Below are 17,022 nucleotides of genomic sequence, written 5' to 3' on the forward strand. Positions count from 1 at the left end.
CTCACAGGGTTGCTGTGAGGATAATACGGGAGGAGTGGGCCGGGGGAAATTGTACACGCCACCTTAAAGCTTCCTTGCTGGAAAATAAATGCAATATAAACGGATGCAACAGAAATATAATAAACAAACAAGGCCGCTGCTCCAAAATTCGCGCGCACTTCGCACGACTCCTGAGCAGATTTGCACTGCAAGCTTGGGTGTCCGCCTTACCCCATTTCCCACACATCTCCCCGGAAAGGAGGAATGGGGAAACTCTCACGTGACATCCCTCCCCACCCCAAAAACATATCCCCTCGGTGAGGCAGCTTCCGCCCGGCCCGTCGCTCCTCCCTTTCCGCCTGGCATGCCAAGGGAAGCGAGGGCGCCGGCGGAGTTTCTCGCGTGGGTTTGCGCGGAGGGCGGGCGACGGCGCGGAGCAGCCCAGCACCTGAGCGGGGCTTTCCCCATGGCGACGGCGCGCGCTTGGCAAGGGCGCTTGGCTTCCCCTCGGCCTCCTCCTCCGACGCCTCTTCCTCCTCCGCTGCTGCTGCTGCTTCTCCTCCTCTCCGACGCCGCTACGCCGGCCGCGGCCCCTCTCCGGGCGGGCGGGATATGAGGAAGAAAGAGGCGCCGCCGTTGCAGGTAACCGGGCTTGGGCCTCCGGCGAGTGGCTTCTCTCCGTCTCCCCGCAGAGAAGCGGAGCCGGACCCCGCGCGACTCGGGCCGGCCTCCTGCCCCTCGCCAAGCGGCGCTTTGCTTTAGTTGTCCGGCGTCGCGCGGAGCGTGCAAAGCGGAGGGGATGGTCGTTGCAAAAAGATTTGTGTGGGGCTTGCACGGAGCCAGCGATTGCACGACACTCACACACACACTCTCTCTCTCCTTGCCACAATATTGTTGTGACCGTTGTATGGTGTGCACTTATCCGGGAGTTGTTGCGCTTCGGTGGGATGTGATGTCAACTTAACTTTTACGCAGAGAGCAGGCCTGCTGGAATGAATGGAGGCGGGTTAGGCATGGCCACTCATGTCAACGGGTTTACTCTTGAGTAAAAATAAAAGTGAGTGGCGCGTCACCCAGGGGAGCGACTTCCACTTAAATACGCATTTCGCGAGAGCAGGCTGAGGCGGATGTGATTTGGAGATTTAGCAATCTGATTTATTTATTTTTAAGAGCACGGCTGAGGCAGGATGGCGTGGGCGAAGGAGCTCCAGGAACTATAGCTATCCTTTCTTGGAAGCCTGTGACTTCATATCTCTCTTACCTCATTTCATTACGATCATTAAATGCATGTTGGTTAATTTATAGGTTGCTTCCTGCTGTTCTAGTAAGTTGTGGTGTTTAAGGAGTGAGCCATGGGATGGATTTCTTCTCATAGTTTGAGTGATTGTACTGTGGGTCTAATATCCTTTTAGGGCATTAGTCTTCAGCCTTTTTAGCCCTAAGACCCACCTTTAGCTCAAACAGACTTGGAGACTTGCCTCTATTTATTTTCCCAATGTGGTGGCGGCATTGTAACCTGCTTTTGGGTGTATGGTGACTCAGTAGTGGGTCCAGGACCGCCAGTTGAAGATCAGTGCCTTACCTTACACTGCTCAAGAAGTCAAGGTGATAACCCATCCTTTGCCAAAGCAAAATCCAAGAGTGAGTTGTGGGGTCTTCTCCACTGCGTTGCCCATAGGGGTGAATTCATTGCCCTCTGAAGCCTGCCTAGCTATCTCCTTCTGCTAGCTGGTGAAGACTTTGCTATTTCGGTAAGCCTTCACTGGCCATTAGAGAACTTTTAATATTATTTTTCTGCCTGGTGTGTTGCTTATTGCTAGTAGTTGTGCTGCTGCTTTTACAGTTGCTGTTATTTGTTATAGTTCTACTTTGTCTTTCAGTGAAAAGGCACAAGCTATTTCTTTCCTGCTTTATGTTTTTTATTGATTGCATGCTTAACCCTAGACTCTTTAACTTGTAGGGTCTGTGTTTTGCTGCTGGGTTGAATTGGTAGATTTCGGGGACTTAGTAAAAAACAAAAACCCCAAACAAAGTAGAAGTCTGCTTATACCTGGTTTGAATTGGCCCTGTCCAGAATGTGGTAATTGGGAGGCGAGTTGAGAACCACAGGAATTGATTTGTGGGGTTTCTGCTGTTGCTACAAAGCACTTGCTGGAAAAGATCTGGAGTTTGGGTATTACCAATTAGCTCAAGACACCTAGGTTGCATTTCTGAGATTAAATACCTAGGTGTGGTTGTTCTAGTACTGAAGTTTTTGCCAAGTGGATGAGGTAAAGCAAGTCTGGTGGATAATCCTAATGCACTTGATATAAACCTGTTTTTGGGGATTGGTATTCAATCTCCAGGCGCTGTACAGCGTGGGGTTTCTTGGTCTCATCCTTGCTCCTAGAACAGAATATAGCAAGTATCTTTTATACATTACACATGTAGAGGTTCCACCCCTTAATGCTTGATCTCATGATGGTCTGACTCAATAATAATAATATTCTTTCTGGTTCTGTTATATTATTATGAAGTGTTTACTTGTGGCTTTTTAAAATTTCATACTACTTTGATATTTAATCTGGATTTTCATTTTTAAAAATGGAAGGCAGAGTGTAGCATATAATGATAAAATCAAGTCAAGATCCACAAAAACGTAATTTAAAACATCAGTTTTGTTCAAGCAAAGTGATCGTACATATTAATAGTTTTGCAACCTTAAGGGTGGACTACTATAGAATACTGAATGACGCGGACATTGAAGAAAGCTCCAATTGACATCAAAAAGTGAGCTGCAGCATGGATGTGAGGAAGTGAGAATAATGTGCAGACTGTTTTGTGGCAATTACGCTGGCTGCCTGAGATCTTCCAGGCCCAAGGTGCTTTCAAAGGCCCTACCACCTAGAGAAAAAACATATATTAGAGATTGTCCTCTGTATGTAAATTACTGATCAGTCCTGCTAACTCAGCACATTAAACACTTTGTACCTAAAGCAATATTCTTCCCTCATGGTGTTGTATGAGATACTAGAGGCTAGTAGCACTTTATTGTGCAGATTCTCAAAGCTGTAATGGTCCTAGGTTCCCTTTGTGATACGCCTTGTACAAGAGTGTCATGTGACATAGTCATGAAGGGCTTTCTATAATCTTGTAACATGTCCATACAGAAGTTGCTTTGTTAAGATACAGTAAAAATGTATGCAGCTGAAGTACAGTGGCTTTATAAATACGCTAAGCTAGCACTATTTGTAGAAGTAGTGAAAATTAGTCTCGTGTTGGGGCTTGGATTGCAGACACTTCCAATGAGTTTTAAGTTTGCCCAGCACCTGAAAGTTTGTGGCTGCATCTGAGTATGTAGGATTGAAAGCATTTAAACTATAATTAACATTATTACTTTTATGTTTGTTGTTGTAAAACTACTTAGCCAGCAGGAAGCATAACTTTAATTTCTCAGCAGCTGCAACAGCCAGAATCTTAAACCTGTCATCTGTTAGCATCAGCACCTGAGAGGGGTGGTGCTCAGTCTGTAGTCCCCATCTTGGAACTGAGCCTACAATATCTACTCTAATTTGTTTTTGTTATTTCATCTCCAGCCCCCATTCTTTGTGTAATATATTGTTTGTTGGAAGACTTCTAGAGAACTCAAAATACACTGGTACCTCGGGTTAAGTACTTAATTCATACCGGAGGTCTGTTCTTAACCTGAAACTGTTCTTAACCTGAAGCACCACTTTAGCTAATGGGGCCTCCTGCTGCTGCCGCGCCGCCGGAGCACAATTTCTGTTCTCATCCTGAAGCAAAGTTCTTAACCCGAGGTAATATTTCTGGGTTAGCGTAACCTGAAGCATATGTAACCTGAGGTACCACTGTATTGCCACAATACTGTGATATTTTGGTTGGTCCCAATTAAAAGTTTGTGCTCAACCATATATATGTGGATCACCTTTGTTTCCTTAGCTTTCAGAATTATTTCTTCCATAATTTGTTGAAAATGGAGCAGTGTGATTTTATTATAGAGCAGTGAAAAACTTTCAAGGGAAGTGCTACTGATAAGGGAGTTCAAAGTAGCAGAGTTAAGGATATATTTGCCATGTGATTTGTATGATTCAGTTACCCATTTTTTTCTTTGCCATTTTAGAGTAGATAGGCTAGCATGATAGGAACTTCTGAGTTTTACAGGTTGTAAATCATTCCTTAAGTCTAGTTAGGTACTCCAAATGCATTGTATTTTTCTTCAGTAGGCGATTGTTTGATAGCTTAGAATCAATTGTAGAATTGGAAGGACCAGTATTTGCTTAAAGCAAGGATAACCCCTAAACAGCCTCGGCCCAGTATGCCTGAAGGAGCGTCTCCACCCCCATTGTTCAGCCCAGACACTGAGGTCCAGCTCCGAGGGCCTTCTGGTGGTGCCCTCATTGCGAGAAGTGAGGTGAACCAAGCAGAGGGCCTTCTTGGTAGTGGCACCCACCCTGTGGAACGCCCTCCCATCAGATGTCAAGGAAATAAACAACTATCTGACTTTTAGAAGTCATCTGAAGGCAGCCCTGTTTAGGGAGGTTTTTAATGTCTGTTGTGTTATCACTTTTTCATTATCATTAATTCTGTTGGGAGCCACCCAGAGTTGCTGGGGAAACCCAGCCAGATGAGTGGGATATAAATACTAAATTGTTGTTGTTATTATTATTATTATTATTAACCCTTCAGATGCTGCCAGACACCAACTGCCATCAGCTCAAGCCAAGAATGGCCAATTGTCAGTGATGATTTGCAGTTGTAGTCCAGCGACATCGGGAGAAGCATTGCCTTCTCACCCGTGGTTTAGGAGAATCAAAAATGAGAAACATGGTATATAACATTCTACTTCCAAGATGGGGGAACCTTTGCCCATGGCCCTGATTAGGCCTTCCAGGCCATTTTGGCCAAACACCACTCATTGCCCTATGTCTGATATTTTATATAATGTCAGGTGTGTGGCAGGTAAAAGTGGCGTTAGCAAAGGCACTGTGCCTATGCCCACATGGTTTGATTTCAAACTGCACAGGCAGAAATTAGTCACCTGATATCACCATGATGTCAAGGGAATGGCAGGTGGGTAACTGCCCATGTGTGAAACTTGACTTGCAGGGCTTAGGGAGATAAGGACCTGGGCCTGCCAAACAGATCCAGCTCCTCACCCTGTTGTACTTCATAGTGGCTGAAAATGTTGTTCCTGTCCTTTCGTGTCATGAAACAGCCCCAGCTTTCAACAGGATATATTTTGTTACAGCCTCACTGTCTCCCTACTGGTTATGCAAAGGAATGGGGACAGTTTGGAAGGCAGAAACTGAAGTGTGGCCAGAGGCAACAGCAGTATTGGGGAGTTGCTATCTTGTGATACAGAATAGATAATCTGGGTGTTCCTGGGACACATAAGCGTTAATGAGGAGGATTCCTCAAATCCCTACCCCCATGTGGTTGTCTGTGTAACGCTTTGTGCTTCTCCAGAATAATGGAGGCATCTTTAGGAGAAGTGAGATGAACCAGGCATGCAAAGTACACTAGATTACTGTTAGCATGCTAACATTCTCCCTTTTATGATGCATGCTCAGTGAGAACATTTAGAGGTCTAGAATTCTTAACATTACCTTCATAGGAATTTTTCGCAGTAAAGTTGGTTACTTGCTTTTGTATTGGGAACATTTACAAATTCAGATCAGCATGAATAATGTAGGAATTCACCGTGAATGCTGCGGCGGATAAGGATATAAATTCAACAGGCGAAGATCATTTTGGAAGCCTGGTTTTGGGGGGGAATACTTTCTAGTTTTTGCTTGAAAGCTGTGACATTTAGAGATTTTATGGTTAAAAAAACAGGCTGTTTTAAAAATCTGTTTATGTGATCTGCTAGAATGCAGGTGGATATCATGAAACAATACTGATTTGGGCTAGAAATAGTTAGTGTTAGGTATGGTTAGTGTTATTGCTTGCTGAATTCAGTTATTCCTAGATATCTCTCTTGAAACTTCTTACAAATATAAATTGTAATACCTCAACAAAAGTCTCATTTAATAGTGCTTCTGAACTTGGGGGTCTCTGGTTAACTCAGATTCTAGTTACGTCAGAAGAGTATCAAACCATGGTTTTATGATCCTTGTTTGCTCAATACAGTGGTACCTCTGGTTACGAACTTAATTCGTTCCGGAGGTCCATTCTTAACCTGAGGTATCACTTTAGCTAGAGGGGCCGCCGCACGATTTCTCTTCTCATCCTGAGGTAAAGTTCTTAACCCGAGGTACTACTTCCGGGTTAGTAGAGTCTGTAACCCAAAGTGTTTGTAACCCGAGGTACCACTGTAACTGGAGTTTTTAAACTACACGTCAGAGTTCAGATATAACAGGGAACTCTGGTTCATTTTGCATTGAAGATGGAAACTTTTCAATCTCTTGTATGTGAAAGAGCAGTGGGTTGGTTAAGGCTTGCTGTGGATACTTCAGGTAATTTAAAACTTTGGTTTGATGTCATAGGGCTGAACTGGCCTTTTTGTGCTGAAATTAAACAGCAAACATAGTTCAGGATATTTGACTGTAGGAAAAAATCCTGAAAATACTAAAACCTATCAGTCTTTGAACCCCACTGTAGAGGAGGGAAACACACTTTCTGTAAAGAGCTTTAAAAGAAAAACAAACCCGAACATATCCCCACAATGTGTAAACAAATTAGGGGAGCGCAATATGAAGTTACTGTCTGGCACAGATTGACATTCTTTCTTTTTCAGTGTAGCCTATTTGCTTAGTGAAATGGAAGACAAATGGCTTAAAGAAATGTCTGTAAAATGTCACAAAGGTAAGGGTATAAAGATTGCACAGAAAACTGGATAGATAGAAGCACAAAATGTATCTCTTGCAGTTAAGATAACATTTGTGTAATGTAGGGGAGGGATCTATATGTGCAAGACTGAACCTGAAAGCTTGGGTGTGTTTTAAAAATGACGTGGGAAGACTTGAACAATGGCATTTCAAAATAAGTAATGGTTGTTCTATCTTTAGGAAGTGAATTTTACTTTCTTTTGAAAGAATTAGCACACTCTCTCTGTGCCATAGCCAACAGAAAAGCTGTTGCATACTGAGGTTCAGCTTCAGATAGCTCTATCCGTGACACTGTGAATTTCAGAGACTAAACCAGTTGACTTCTCTTGCTGGAAATCAGACTCTCTTGTAACAACCAAATGTGTTTGTCAGGCAAGAGACTGTCAGGCAAGAGACTGTCATTGTAAGGTTCTTTCAATTTTCCACCTCTATTCTTACAGTGAAGGTGTTCCCCAAACAAGTTATTTTCTCTACTAATTTGATCTGCTCCTGGAAAAAAGGCAGCAGCTGCCTGTTCCATGTTTCATGTACCTACTTGTCTGATATATTTTTTCCCCAAGCTGGAAATAATTGACTTCTGTTTCTTCATATCTCACATTGTGCATTACATCTTTTGCATAACAAGGTGGGATTGTGGCTTCTGACAAGGAGTTTGATCATTTGTGTTACAGAAAGGTTTTCCTTTTGGCTGAGCCCAGTATCAAAGGACATCAAAAGGGGAAAAGATTCCTTTACCTTCACATAGAGCTAGGCCTATTGCCGCATGTACTGTCATTTTACTGCCTACTTCCTTTTTGTAGCTTTATTTTCATAGTCTATATGTACCTGTACATCTAAGGTGTACAAGGTAGCTGATTTGCTTCCTCTTCCCTTGCCATGCACCAGCAGCACACAGCCATTGCAGAATTATAATCACATTTTTTTATTATTAAACCCTGACGTGCCCGTCAGCTGAAGTCACCAGTGATATCAGCTGATGGGAATGGTTTGGGGAGAAATGGCTTTGCGGGCCAAACTGGGACTCTGTGGTGTGTCAGAGGTTCCCCATTCCTGCTATACTGCAAGTATAGTCTAAGATTCAATTTAAGGATTTTGTTTTCTTGTACGGAACAGTTAATTTTGGATATGCCGATCTATGTCATTGTAAAACAAGATATGCAGTGTGATCCTATGCATGTTTAACCAGAAGCAAGTTTCTGTGTTCAGTGGTACCTACCCACAGGAAAATGTGCCTATGATTGCTTCTTAGTTTAACAGCTTTTTTTTCTTATGGTCTGTTGCTTTTTTCACTAATGTCATCCTTGTAATGCTTTTAAGTTTATCCCGTGTACCCTGTACCTGCATTTTAGTTTCAAAGAAGTGGAGCTGCCCATTCTTGGTGGCTTGCATTTTCTTTCTTTCTTATGAAATAGACAGGTGCATTGAAGACCCAGCAGTTATTCAGAATACATGTTTGTATGTTTGCCTCCAGGAGAGTTGGAGGACAGTTGGGTGCTCCCAGAGAGATGTGTGTATGGCTGTCCCCTTCCACTGAAGCAAATCCAGAAACTTTGGGTGGGCCATGCATCATGTGCACAAAAGAACTGTCTCTCTTGCTGAACCTTATTGTAATGATTTCTGTTTTATTTTCAGGTTTCGATTTGGCATCGCCTTGCCTCCAGTACCAGCAACAGCTGTGCTCCTTGATCAATGTGACGTTCTGGAATGCTTCAGCAACTGGCGAAATGATTGAGGGTAGCGGAAGATATGATTTTTACATTGGTCTGGTATTGGCAATGAGCTCCAGCCTTTTCATTGGTGGGAGTTTCATCCTGAAGAAGAAAGGTCTCCTTCGATTGGCTAGGAAGGGCTCCATGAGAGCAGGTAAAAGTTTGCTTGAATGGGAAAAAATGTTTAAGGGAAAACATGAACTTTGAGCCCAGATCTTGGCTGTAACTTGAAGCATATACAAAATCTTTCATATGACGTTTTCTACAATTGTATGCAGAATTTAGCATATGGGACAGAATTCTGAGAATCCCCACTACGTTTTTTATTTAATTAAAAAGAGCCAGTTTACACCCTTTTAGTTTTAAGAGTTGAAAAAGTGAAAGATGGGGGCAGCTTAACATGATGCAGGAAAGGAGATCTGTTTCTCCACAGCTGAGAACAGCTGCAATGCAGGAATCTCAGCTAGACCATACATATGGACTGAAATGTTACTCCTTATAGTGTTCACAATGGAAGCATGTGGTAGACAAGCTGGGATATAACTCTTCAGCACTATTTACAGTGTTCAAGGAATGAATTAACACCACCCCCTTGGTTCTCCAGTCGCATTTCACTAACCATAGCATGTCTATGCCCAACCCCTATATTTTGACGTAATTCTAAAAACCGAAACCCCCTCCTCACAAGGATACCTCAAACTCAGGGTGTCTGAAAACACACATGTATTTTGCTCTTATTTATGCAAATATTTTATGGATTTGGGGCTTCCTTGAGGCAAAACTTTTTCTGCTTGGTGTTTAAAAGCGTCTCATGAATTTTGTAGTGTAATACAGTGGTACCTCGGGTTAAGTACTTAATTCATTCCGGAGGTCTGTTCTTAACCTGAAACTGTTCTTAACCTGAAGCATCACTTTAGCTAATGGGGCCTTCCGCTGCTGCCGCGCTGCCGGGGCACGATTTCTGTTCTCATCCTGAAGTTCTTAACCCGAGGTACTATTTCTGGGTTAGCGGAGTCTGTAACCTGAAGCATATGTAACCTGAGGTACCACTGTAATCCCTTCAACTAAACGGTCTTCCTACCTGAGTATATTTTCACATTACAGAGTTAATAAATTGGGTTAACTTCAGCTGTTTTTAAAGACGTTAACTATTTTGAAACATGCATATTTAAAACAATTTGCATGCTATCAATGCTAGCATGTGTACATTTTGGCAGGATGGTTGAGCTTTTCATGATGCAAATTGGTACCTACTCTGCTTACGTGGCAGCAAAAGCTGTGTGAAACACACAGACTTGCACTGCTCTGAGATCTCTGTGGAATTTTATAGTTCTATAGTTCTATACCTTTTAAAAACGTATGGCTCCTTAAATTCCTTGAGAGGTGGGGATGCAACAATGGTTTGTGAGGTTTCAGGGTCAAGGAAAATGGTGGCCCAAAGTTCATTAAATGAGAAGGGGCTTCTGTGCAAACTGCATACCTAATGTTTTCTGAATATTTTTTGCTTTTGCCAGTTGAAAAATAGGATTAAAATAAAAGTAGAAATCGATGTTGTTGAGTAGATAAGGAAGGTTTTATTATCTGACCTTGGAGAGACCTGGCTTTTATCCAGAGAACAAAGCAGCTAGTTCTGCCCATCCAAAAATTCTTTGGGCTTACGATAGACTTCAGCATTGCAACGTAGAAATGAGACCCTTTTTTTTAGGGAAGTAACTTTGAAAATATTTATATAATTAAAGCATAGTAATGAATTTGTATATTCAGTTCTCTTTTTCTCTGAGCCGATACACAGATTTGCATTTTAAAAACAATCTTTCGGAATATAACAAAACGCAAGGAATATAAAGTTACACAAAGCCAATGCTAAGGAAATTACCCCTATTTTATTAATTTCCTGCGTTGCAGTGGGTTGGGCTAGATGACCCTCAGGGTCCCTTCCAACTCTACAGTTCTGTGATTCTGGCAACATTTGTCCATGCATAATGCAAATATATCTCATCTGAAACTATGCCAGGTAACCCTAGCTTTGTATACCATATTTTCACTCGCAGAAGAGTCAGGGCTTTATTGCACAGAAGCTCCTTAATTTCACTGTAGGAGTGTTCTGCTTGGAAGACAGACATTCTTGAGCTGCATTTCATCAGTGCATGCATGTAATCTGAAATATTGCAAAACTTTTTTTCTAGCATGCTGAGGACTCCCTTGTAAATCGAGTAAAAGATGGTAGCAATAGTAATATCCAAATATTGGACCCAAGAGTTTTCCAGCACCTTGGATTGGGCAAAGCAACATTATTGCAGAACTATTTTTAAAAAGTATTTCAGTCATCATAATAAAAAAAATTATTGACTAGTATCATATATTTTTTTAAAAAAATAATTCTGGACCATTAAAAACCTAAAATATAATAGCAGCATCTATTGTGTATTATCACAGTAACTTTCCCCCCCTTTTCTTAAAAAACTAGGACAAGGTGGCCATGCATACCTTAAAGAGTGGCTCTGGTGGGCTGGACTCTTGTCAAGTAAGTTAAGCTAACATACTTTTTTTTTTAGTCCTCTTTGGTTATCTGTGAATCCAGGCAAGACTGCATTGAGAGTTGGCACCGTCTGGGAGCTCAGAAGGGTCCATCACTGACCTCGTGCGCCCTTGAGAAGCTTGGCACTTCAGGGCCAGTCACTCATCTCACTTCCTCTTTGCTGTAGATGTGGCTTACCTGGTGGCATTGGGAGAGAGGCCTCTCCTTATGGGATCAGACAATCTGCAGCAGTTCCGCAGGAGGCAGCTGCAGATCTCCCCCCCCCCCCAAGACACAATGTCTGATGCTTTGCAGTGCACGCCTTTTGAGTGCTGTCTGGGCTCCCATAATAATCCCCTGCCATCAGATAAAACATGGCTGCGGGGAGGAGGGAGTAAGGCGAGTGATTGGCGGCGGTGGCAGCAACCAACGGTCGTGTTACATGGGGGCTTGGGCAGCACCAGGTGAGGAACAGGTCAGCAACACCTGGCAAGGGCTCAATGGTGGCATGTGGCAATATCTCTGAACCCCCAAAAGGAGGAAGAGAATAATCTTAAGCGTGGAATGCCAGTAAAGGAACAAAGAAAAGTAGTGCAGGTATTGTGAAAGAATCTGAAGACCGAGTGAGGAAGTAACACAGGGCCCTAGGACAGACTGGGGCTGAATTCTGGAGAGGAAATGGGAAGATGTGGTTTTGGAGGCAGGAAACAGTATGTTGTGACACAAACGCCCATTCATTTGTGTTGCTGAGTGTTTAGATTTCATTTCGATGGGGGAGAATGATCAGTTCCAATTCAGTATAATCCAGATCACTTTCCGGCTCCACAAGGGGGAATTGAGAAAATGCCCCTCGTATTGTAAACCAAAGATTTGTTTTACCTCAAGTAGTGGAGCGTTGTAATGAGACCTGGAAAGGTGACCCCAAACTGGAAGGCATTCTTGTGTTAAAAATTCCTAAGAAGTTGGCTTTGAATTTCCCTGTTTAGGGATTTCCTTGTTGATAAAAGCTGCTTTTTATGCATTTTGGTTTTCATCTGCAGGGGTAGGTGGTCAGCTTGAGTTTTCGAAAGCTTATCTGAAATTTGTCCCCTTTTGTATTTTTAATTTGTAGTGGGAACTGGCGAAGTTGCGAACTTTGCTGCCTATGCATTTGCACCAGCTACGTTGGTGACTCCCTTAGGAGCTCTAAGTGTTCTTGTAAGGTAAGGAATATGGCATTTTCAGAGGCAGTGTGGTTGCATTTGCTACTAAGTGCATACTTATGTGTGAGTACACAAAAACTTGTTGAAGTCTATTAGCCTCTTATTCCAATTTCTCCTGAACTCCCCCACCCCAGTTGCCTTAATTTTATATACTTAAGATTTTTTTTTAAATTTCCATTATCTTCTCGATTGCCACTTCTCTGACTTTAAACATACTGCTAGGTACAGGTGGGTAGCCGTGTTGGTCTGCCATAGTCGAAACAAAATAAAAAAATTCCTTCCAGTAGCACCTTACAGACCAACTAAGTTTGTTATTGGTATGAGCTTTCATGTGCATGCACACTTCTTCAGATACTTCAGGTGTGCATGCACACAAAAGCTCATACCAATAACAAACTTAGTTGGTCTCTAAGGTGCTACTGGAAGGAATTTTTTTATTTTAAACATATTCGTTGGTTTGAAACCCTTACAGGCTGGCTTATATAATTCATTTATCACCGGCCTTTACCATTTTTTATGCTGTGTTTTTATTTTATCTTTAGTCTTGACTTGCATTTAATGCCTTATTAATGAAGGCAGCAAAATCTGTTTGCATGTTTACTCAAAAAGTAGCCCAACTTTATTCAATGAGGCCTACTCCCAGGTAAGCATATGATCACAGTCTAAATCAGTCACTTGTTTTCTGAATAAGATTACATCCCAGAGTAATTGAAACTAATAAAGAATCCATCTGTATGTCTATGATTAGGATTATTTGCCCAGTGTGCAATACTTTCAGTTTAACATTAGATTTGCCATTTTATCAGTTTGGTGTGTTTCATTGTTTTGAATTATTTGGTCTCATTTGCAGCCGCAATCAGCGCACTGCCACCCCATGAATAAATTGTATGCAATTTATGGGTGGTTTTTAGATAGAAATTTAATAAACTATATTGATTGAGTTGTATTAATCGTATCAACTTAAATCAAGGTCCTGTTAAGACACTGTTCAGTATTTTGTATTGATTGTAACCAGTTGCTGTGTTTCTCATTTTGGAGCTAAATTGTATCATTGTAGCTTTAAAACATTACAAATTCAAACATATTAGCTGTCGAAAAACAGATTGCATGTGTATCTTGCTCTTTAACCTTGTCAGAATCCCCAAGACGGTTTTTGGTATTAAAAATAATAATAATGGAGCAATTCAAATTTACAACATGGATTTATATTTTTTATGTTTCAGTGCCATTCTCTCGTCGTACTTTTTAAATGAAAAGCTCAATCTGCATGGAAAAGTTGGGTGTTTGTTAAGTGTACTGGGTACAACCGTGATGGTAATTCATGCACCCCAAGAAGAGGCAGTGGAAACTTTGAATGAAATATCCCACAAGCTGGGTGATCCAGGTAAGAGAACCCTGCATTCTGTGTAAAGGAGCAGTAGAGGAAATGCACAGTTCATAGGAATACAGTCATACCTTGGAAGTCGAACAGAATCCGTTCCGAAAGTCCATTCGACTTACAAAGCATTTGAAAACCAAATTGTGGCTTCTGGTTGGCTCCAGGAAGCTCCTGCAGCCAATCAGAAGCTGTGGAAGCCCTGCCGGATGTTGGGTTCCAAAAGAATGTTTGCAAACTGGAACAATCACTTCTGGGTTTGCGATGTGCAGGAGCCAAAATGTCTGAGTTCCAGGGTACGACTGTTATTGTGTGACTCTGAACAAGGTGTCTGAAAACTAGGTTTAGGTATGCACCCGCAACTGTTCAAAAGAACCATAGAAGCTTTTAAGAGAAGTTTGCGTTTTACAATACAGTACAGCCATGTGCTTTGTGCTTCCCCTGCCACAGCTAGCTGCAATTTTTTTAACAGTAGTTCAATACTGTTTGCTTGAACTAAAGACCTAACTGGTTTACAAAAGGCAATCTAAAATACTCATCAAATACCAATGAGAAATTAACATTAAAAACAAGTTGCTAAATAAAAAAAACCTTCAAATATAAAACCAGCAATTTAAAAACAGTTCTGCCTCCTAAAATCACATGTTAAAATTCCATTCTCTGGCATTAAACTCAAAATTAGGAAGCCCCCCCCCCCTTTACTGAGCATCAGACTCCCTCCCCCCAAAGCCTTAGCTCATACAGAGTAATAAAACGTGAATTGTGGCTGATGTGATTTCTCTTTATGTTGCAGGTTTTGTGGTCTTTGCCACATTTGTTGTCATTGTGTCCTTAATAATGATCTTTGTGGTGGGACCACGGCATGGACAAACCAACATTCTTGTGTACATAACAATATGCTCAGTCATTGGAGCTCTGTCTGTTTCCTGTGTAAAAGGCTTGGGCATTGCTATAAAGGAACTTTTTGCTGGGAAGCCCGTGCTGACACATCCTTTATCCTGGATTCTGCTGCTAAGTCTTATTGTCTGCGTCAGCACGCAGATCAACTATTTAAATCGAGCCCTGGATATATTCAACACCTCCCTCGTGACACCAATCTATTATGTATTCTTCACAACATCTGTTTTAACTTGCTCCGCTATCCTCTTCAAAGAGTGGCAACACATGGCAGCTGACGACGTTATTGGCACTCTTAGCGGCTTTCTCACAATAATAGTGGGGATATTTCTATTGCATGCCTTTAAGGATGTCAACTTCACCCTAGCAAACTTGCCCGTGTCTTTACGTAAAGATGACAGAGGAATAAACGGCTCTTTGCCAAACACATACGAACGCTTTAACGACGAAGAAAGTGGAAGCCGTGTAGGTGATCTGCAGTCCACAGAGGGAATGGCCTCTAGGAGAAACGGAAACCTGGGAGCATCTTAAGAAGAGAGCAATTCTGTAACTGTGTTTTGTTGTGGAATGTCATTTTTTAAGTGCTTGTCAGAAACAAATGTATTTAAACAGTATGTATAGACAATCGTTTGTTTTTAGGTTTGACTAGCTTGGACCAAGAACAGTGGTGGATTTTTATTTGCCTTACCTTTTCATTTTAAAAAAATAATACTAAAGGACTTCAAAAACATGTTTTGCTAAATTACCTGTGAACATGTAAAATACTAATTTTTTTGTTTAGGACTTATTGCACTAATGACAATTTTAACAAATAAAATGCTTTATTTCTGCATGAGTGAGAGGTGAATTGACACATACCTGGCCATCTTTTTGTGCTGCTTTCCTAAATTAGTTAGGTAGCCTTGCGTTTCAGTGTATGGAACAACTGTTAATTTACTCATACATTCAGGGAATGGAATTAGGTGAAACCCACTGAACCTTGTGTAAAATTTGCCTTCTCCTAGCTGGAAGAAACCTTGAGCTGCAACCTTAATCTACATAGATTAAAAGCAGGAAAATGCTGTTACTATAAAGAGGTTCTTTTTATGTGACGCATTAGATACCATCTACACCCACTCATTTGTGTTAACAGATTATAGGCCCAGTTTAGATATAACATATGGTTCGGCATGAGGCTTGTTTGCTCTGCACTGTATTATGATGAAACAAACCTGCTTTTGCTAAACATTTCCACAGTGCTTTTCAAGTAAAAACAACAGTTCACCTGCATTAGCTAGCTGTAACCATCAGAGCCACCCTGTAAGTTTAAACCAAAGCCAGCTTTGATTAACCACATTGTAGAGAGATGCCTTTTATCTTCTTTCTCACCAATGTAGTTCCTAATTAGTGCTATTTAGAGCAACTCTGCCCTGTTTTCCATGGGAACCAAGACTTCGTGTTGACCTAAAAATGAAGTTCAGCACAGGTTTTAAGCATATGTCATTGGTAGAGACAAACTATTGACATGCAGATAGGGAGTCTATATTAAACAAAATTGGGTGTGTGTGTGTGAAGGGAATACATTTATGCCTAGAAGCTTTTTATACAGCTGACTAGAGAAGGATAAACGGGGAGAAAACACATTCCTTCTGTTTTATGAACAGCTTAGGTCTTAAAAGGAAGACAAGGATATGTAATCAAAGCATCAGAGACCACCAGGACTAAAACTTGTAGTGCTTTTAAAACATACACATTTTCCATCTTGCAGTAGAACCACAAGGAGGGAACTAAGAAGCTTTTGCAACTTCTTATTGTCTGGTTCTGCCTAATCTTAAAACCATGCATTTTGAAACTGGCATGTTTCAAATGAACCATAGGTGAGATTGATTAATCACTGGCCAGGTAAGGTTCAGGCAGCAGACTAAACTGGTTAATCTAAACCGCTCTTAAAACACAGCAGAGGAGGACATGTGCCGTAATCATGACACAATAAAGACTGGTCCATTGTGAAACCCAAACTGTTGCTTCACAGGTTGGAACTTGCAAGGATCTGTTTCCTTTTTGCAATGTTCACGGCTGTTTGAAAATACTTCACGGAGCTTTGCTAAAAATAGTTCCTGCGTACATAATGTCACAGCAATATATTATATCTGTTAGAAACGAAAAAGGAGCATGACTGAAAAACCAAGCGTTACGCTCCAAATTAGAAGAGGTAAATGCTACGCTTCAGCCCTCATCTGCATGTATTACATATAGTAGTATTTGAGACAGCAACTGGAGCCATTGATAGCAAAAACAGTTTGTACCACCCACATGCTATTTTCAATTTAGAGATTGGTTTGTATATAGACAGCAAATGTTTGTATTAATTTAGCCGCCTTACCTTTTCCACTGAAAGTAAATTCTAAATAAGAGATGGTTTTTTTGCATGCTGGTGAAATGTACAGCAGCCTTTCCTTATAAGACAAATAGCATTTTAAAACCACGTACAAAAAAGCGAGAGACAAATTATTTCTAATAGTTTTGGGACACAAAA

At 41.4% G+C, this 17,022-nt stretch overlaps 1 protein-coding gene across 4 annotated transcripts; it reads left to right on the plus strand.

Annotated features, from left to right (window-relative positions):
* Positions 1-338: 338 nt before the first annotated feature.
* On the plus strand, positions 339-15,342 carry NIPA2 (NIPA magnesium transporter 2). Of its 4 annotated transcripts, none has more exons than XM_083734501.1 (7): positions 5,595-5,667; positions 6,716-6,783; positions 8,439-8,669; positions 10,983-11,039; positions 12,145-12,235; positions 13,459-13,619; positions 14,404-15,342. In XM_083734501.1, exons 2-7 carry the CDS (start codon positions 6,738-6,740, stop codon positions 15,036-15,038), a joined length of 1,221 nt encoding a protein of 406 aa, XP_083590627.1. In that variant the 5' UTR covers positions 5,595-5,667; positions 6,716-6,737; the 3' UTR covers positions 15,039-15,342. The 4 variants fall into 4 exon arrangements, with proteins under 4 accessions (XP_083590629.1, XP_083590630.1, XP_083590627.1 ...); XM_083734502.1 differs by having other exon boundaries at positions 5,609-5,898; XM_083734503.1 differs by lacking the exons at positions 5,595-5,667; positions 6,716-6,783 and adding an exon at positions 339-621.
* The last annotated feature ends 1,680 nt before the right edge of the window (positions 15,343-17,022 follow it).

This window comes from Podarcis gaigeae (assembly GCF_964106915.1).
Source record: "Podarcis gaigeae genome assembly, chromosome: 4".
Taxonomy (NCBI): domain Eukaryota; kingdom Metazoa; phylum Chordata; class Lepidosauria; order Squamata; family Lacertidae; genus Podarcis; species Podarcis gaigeae.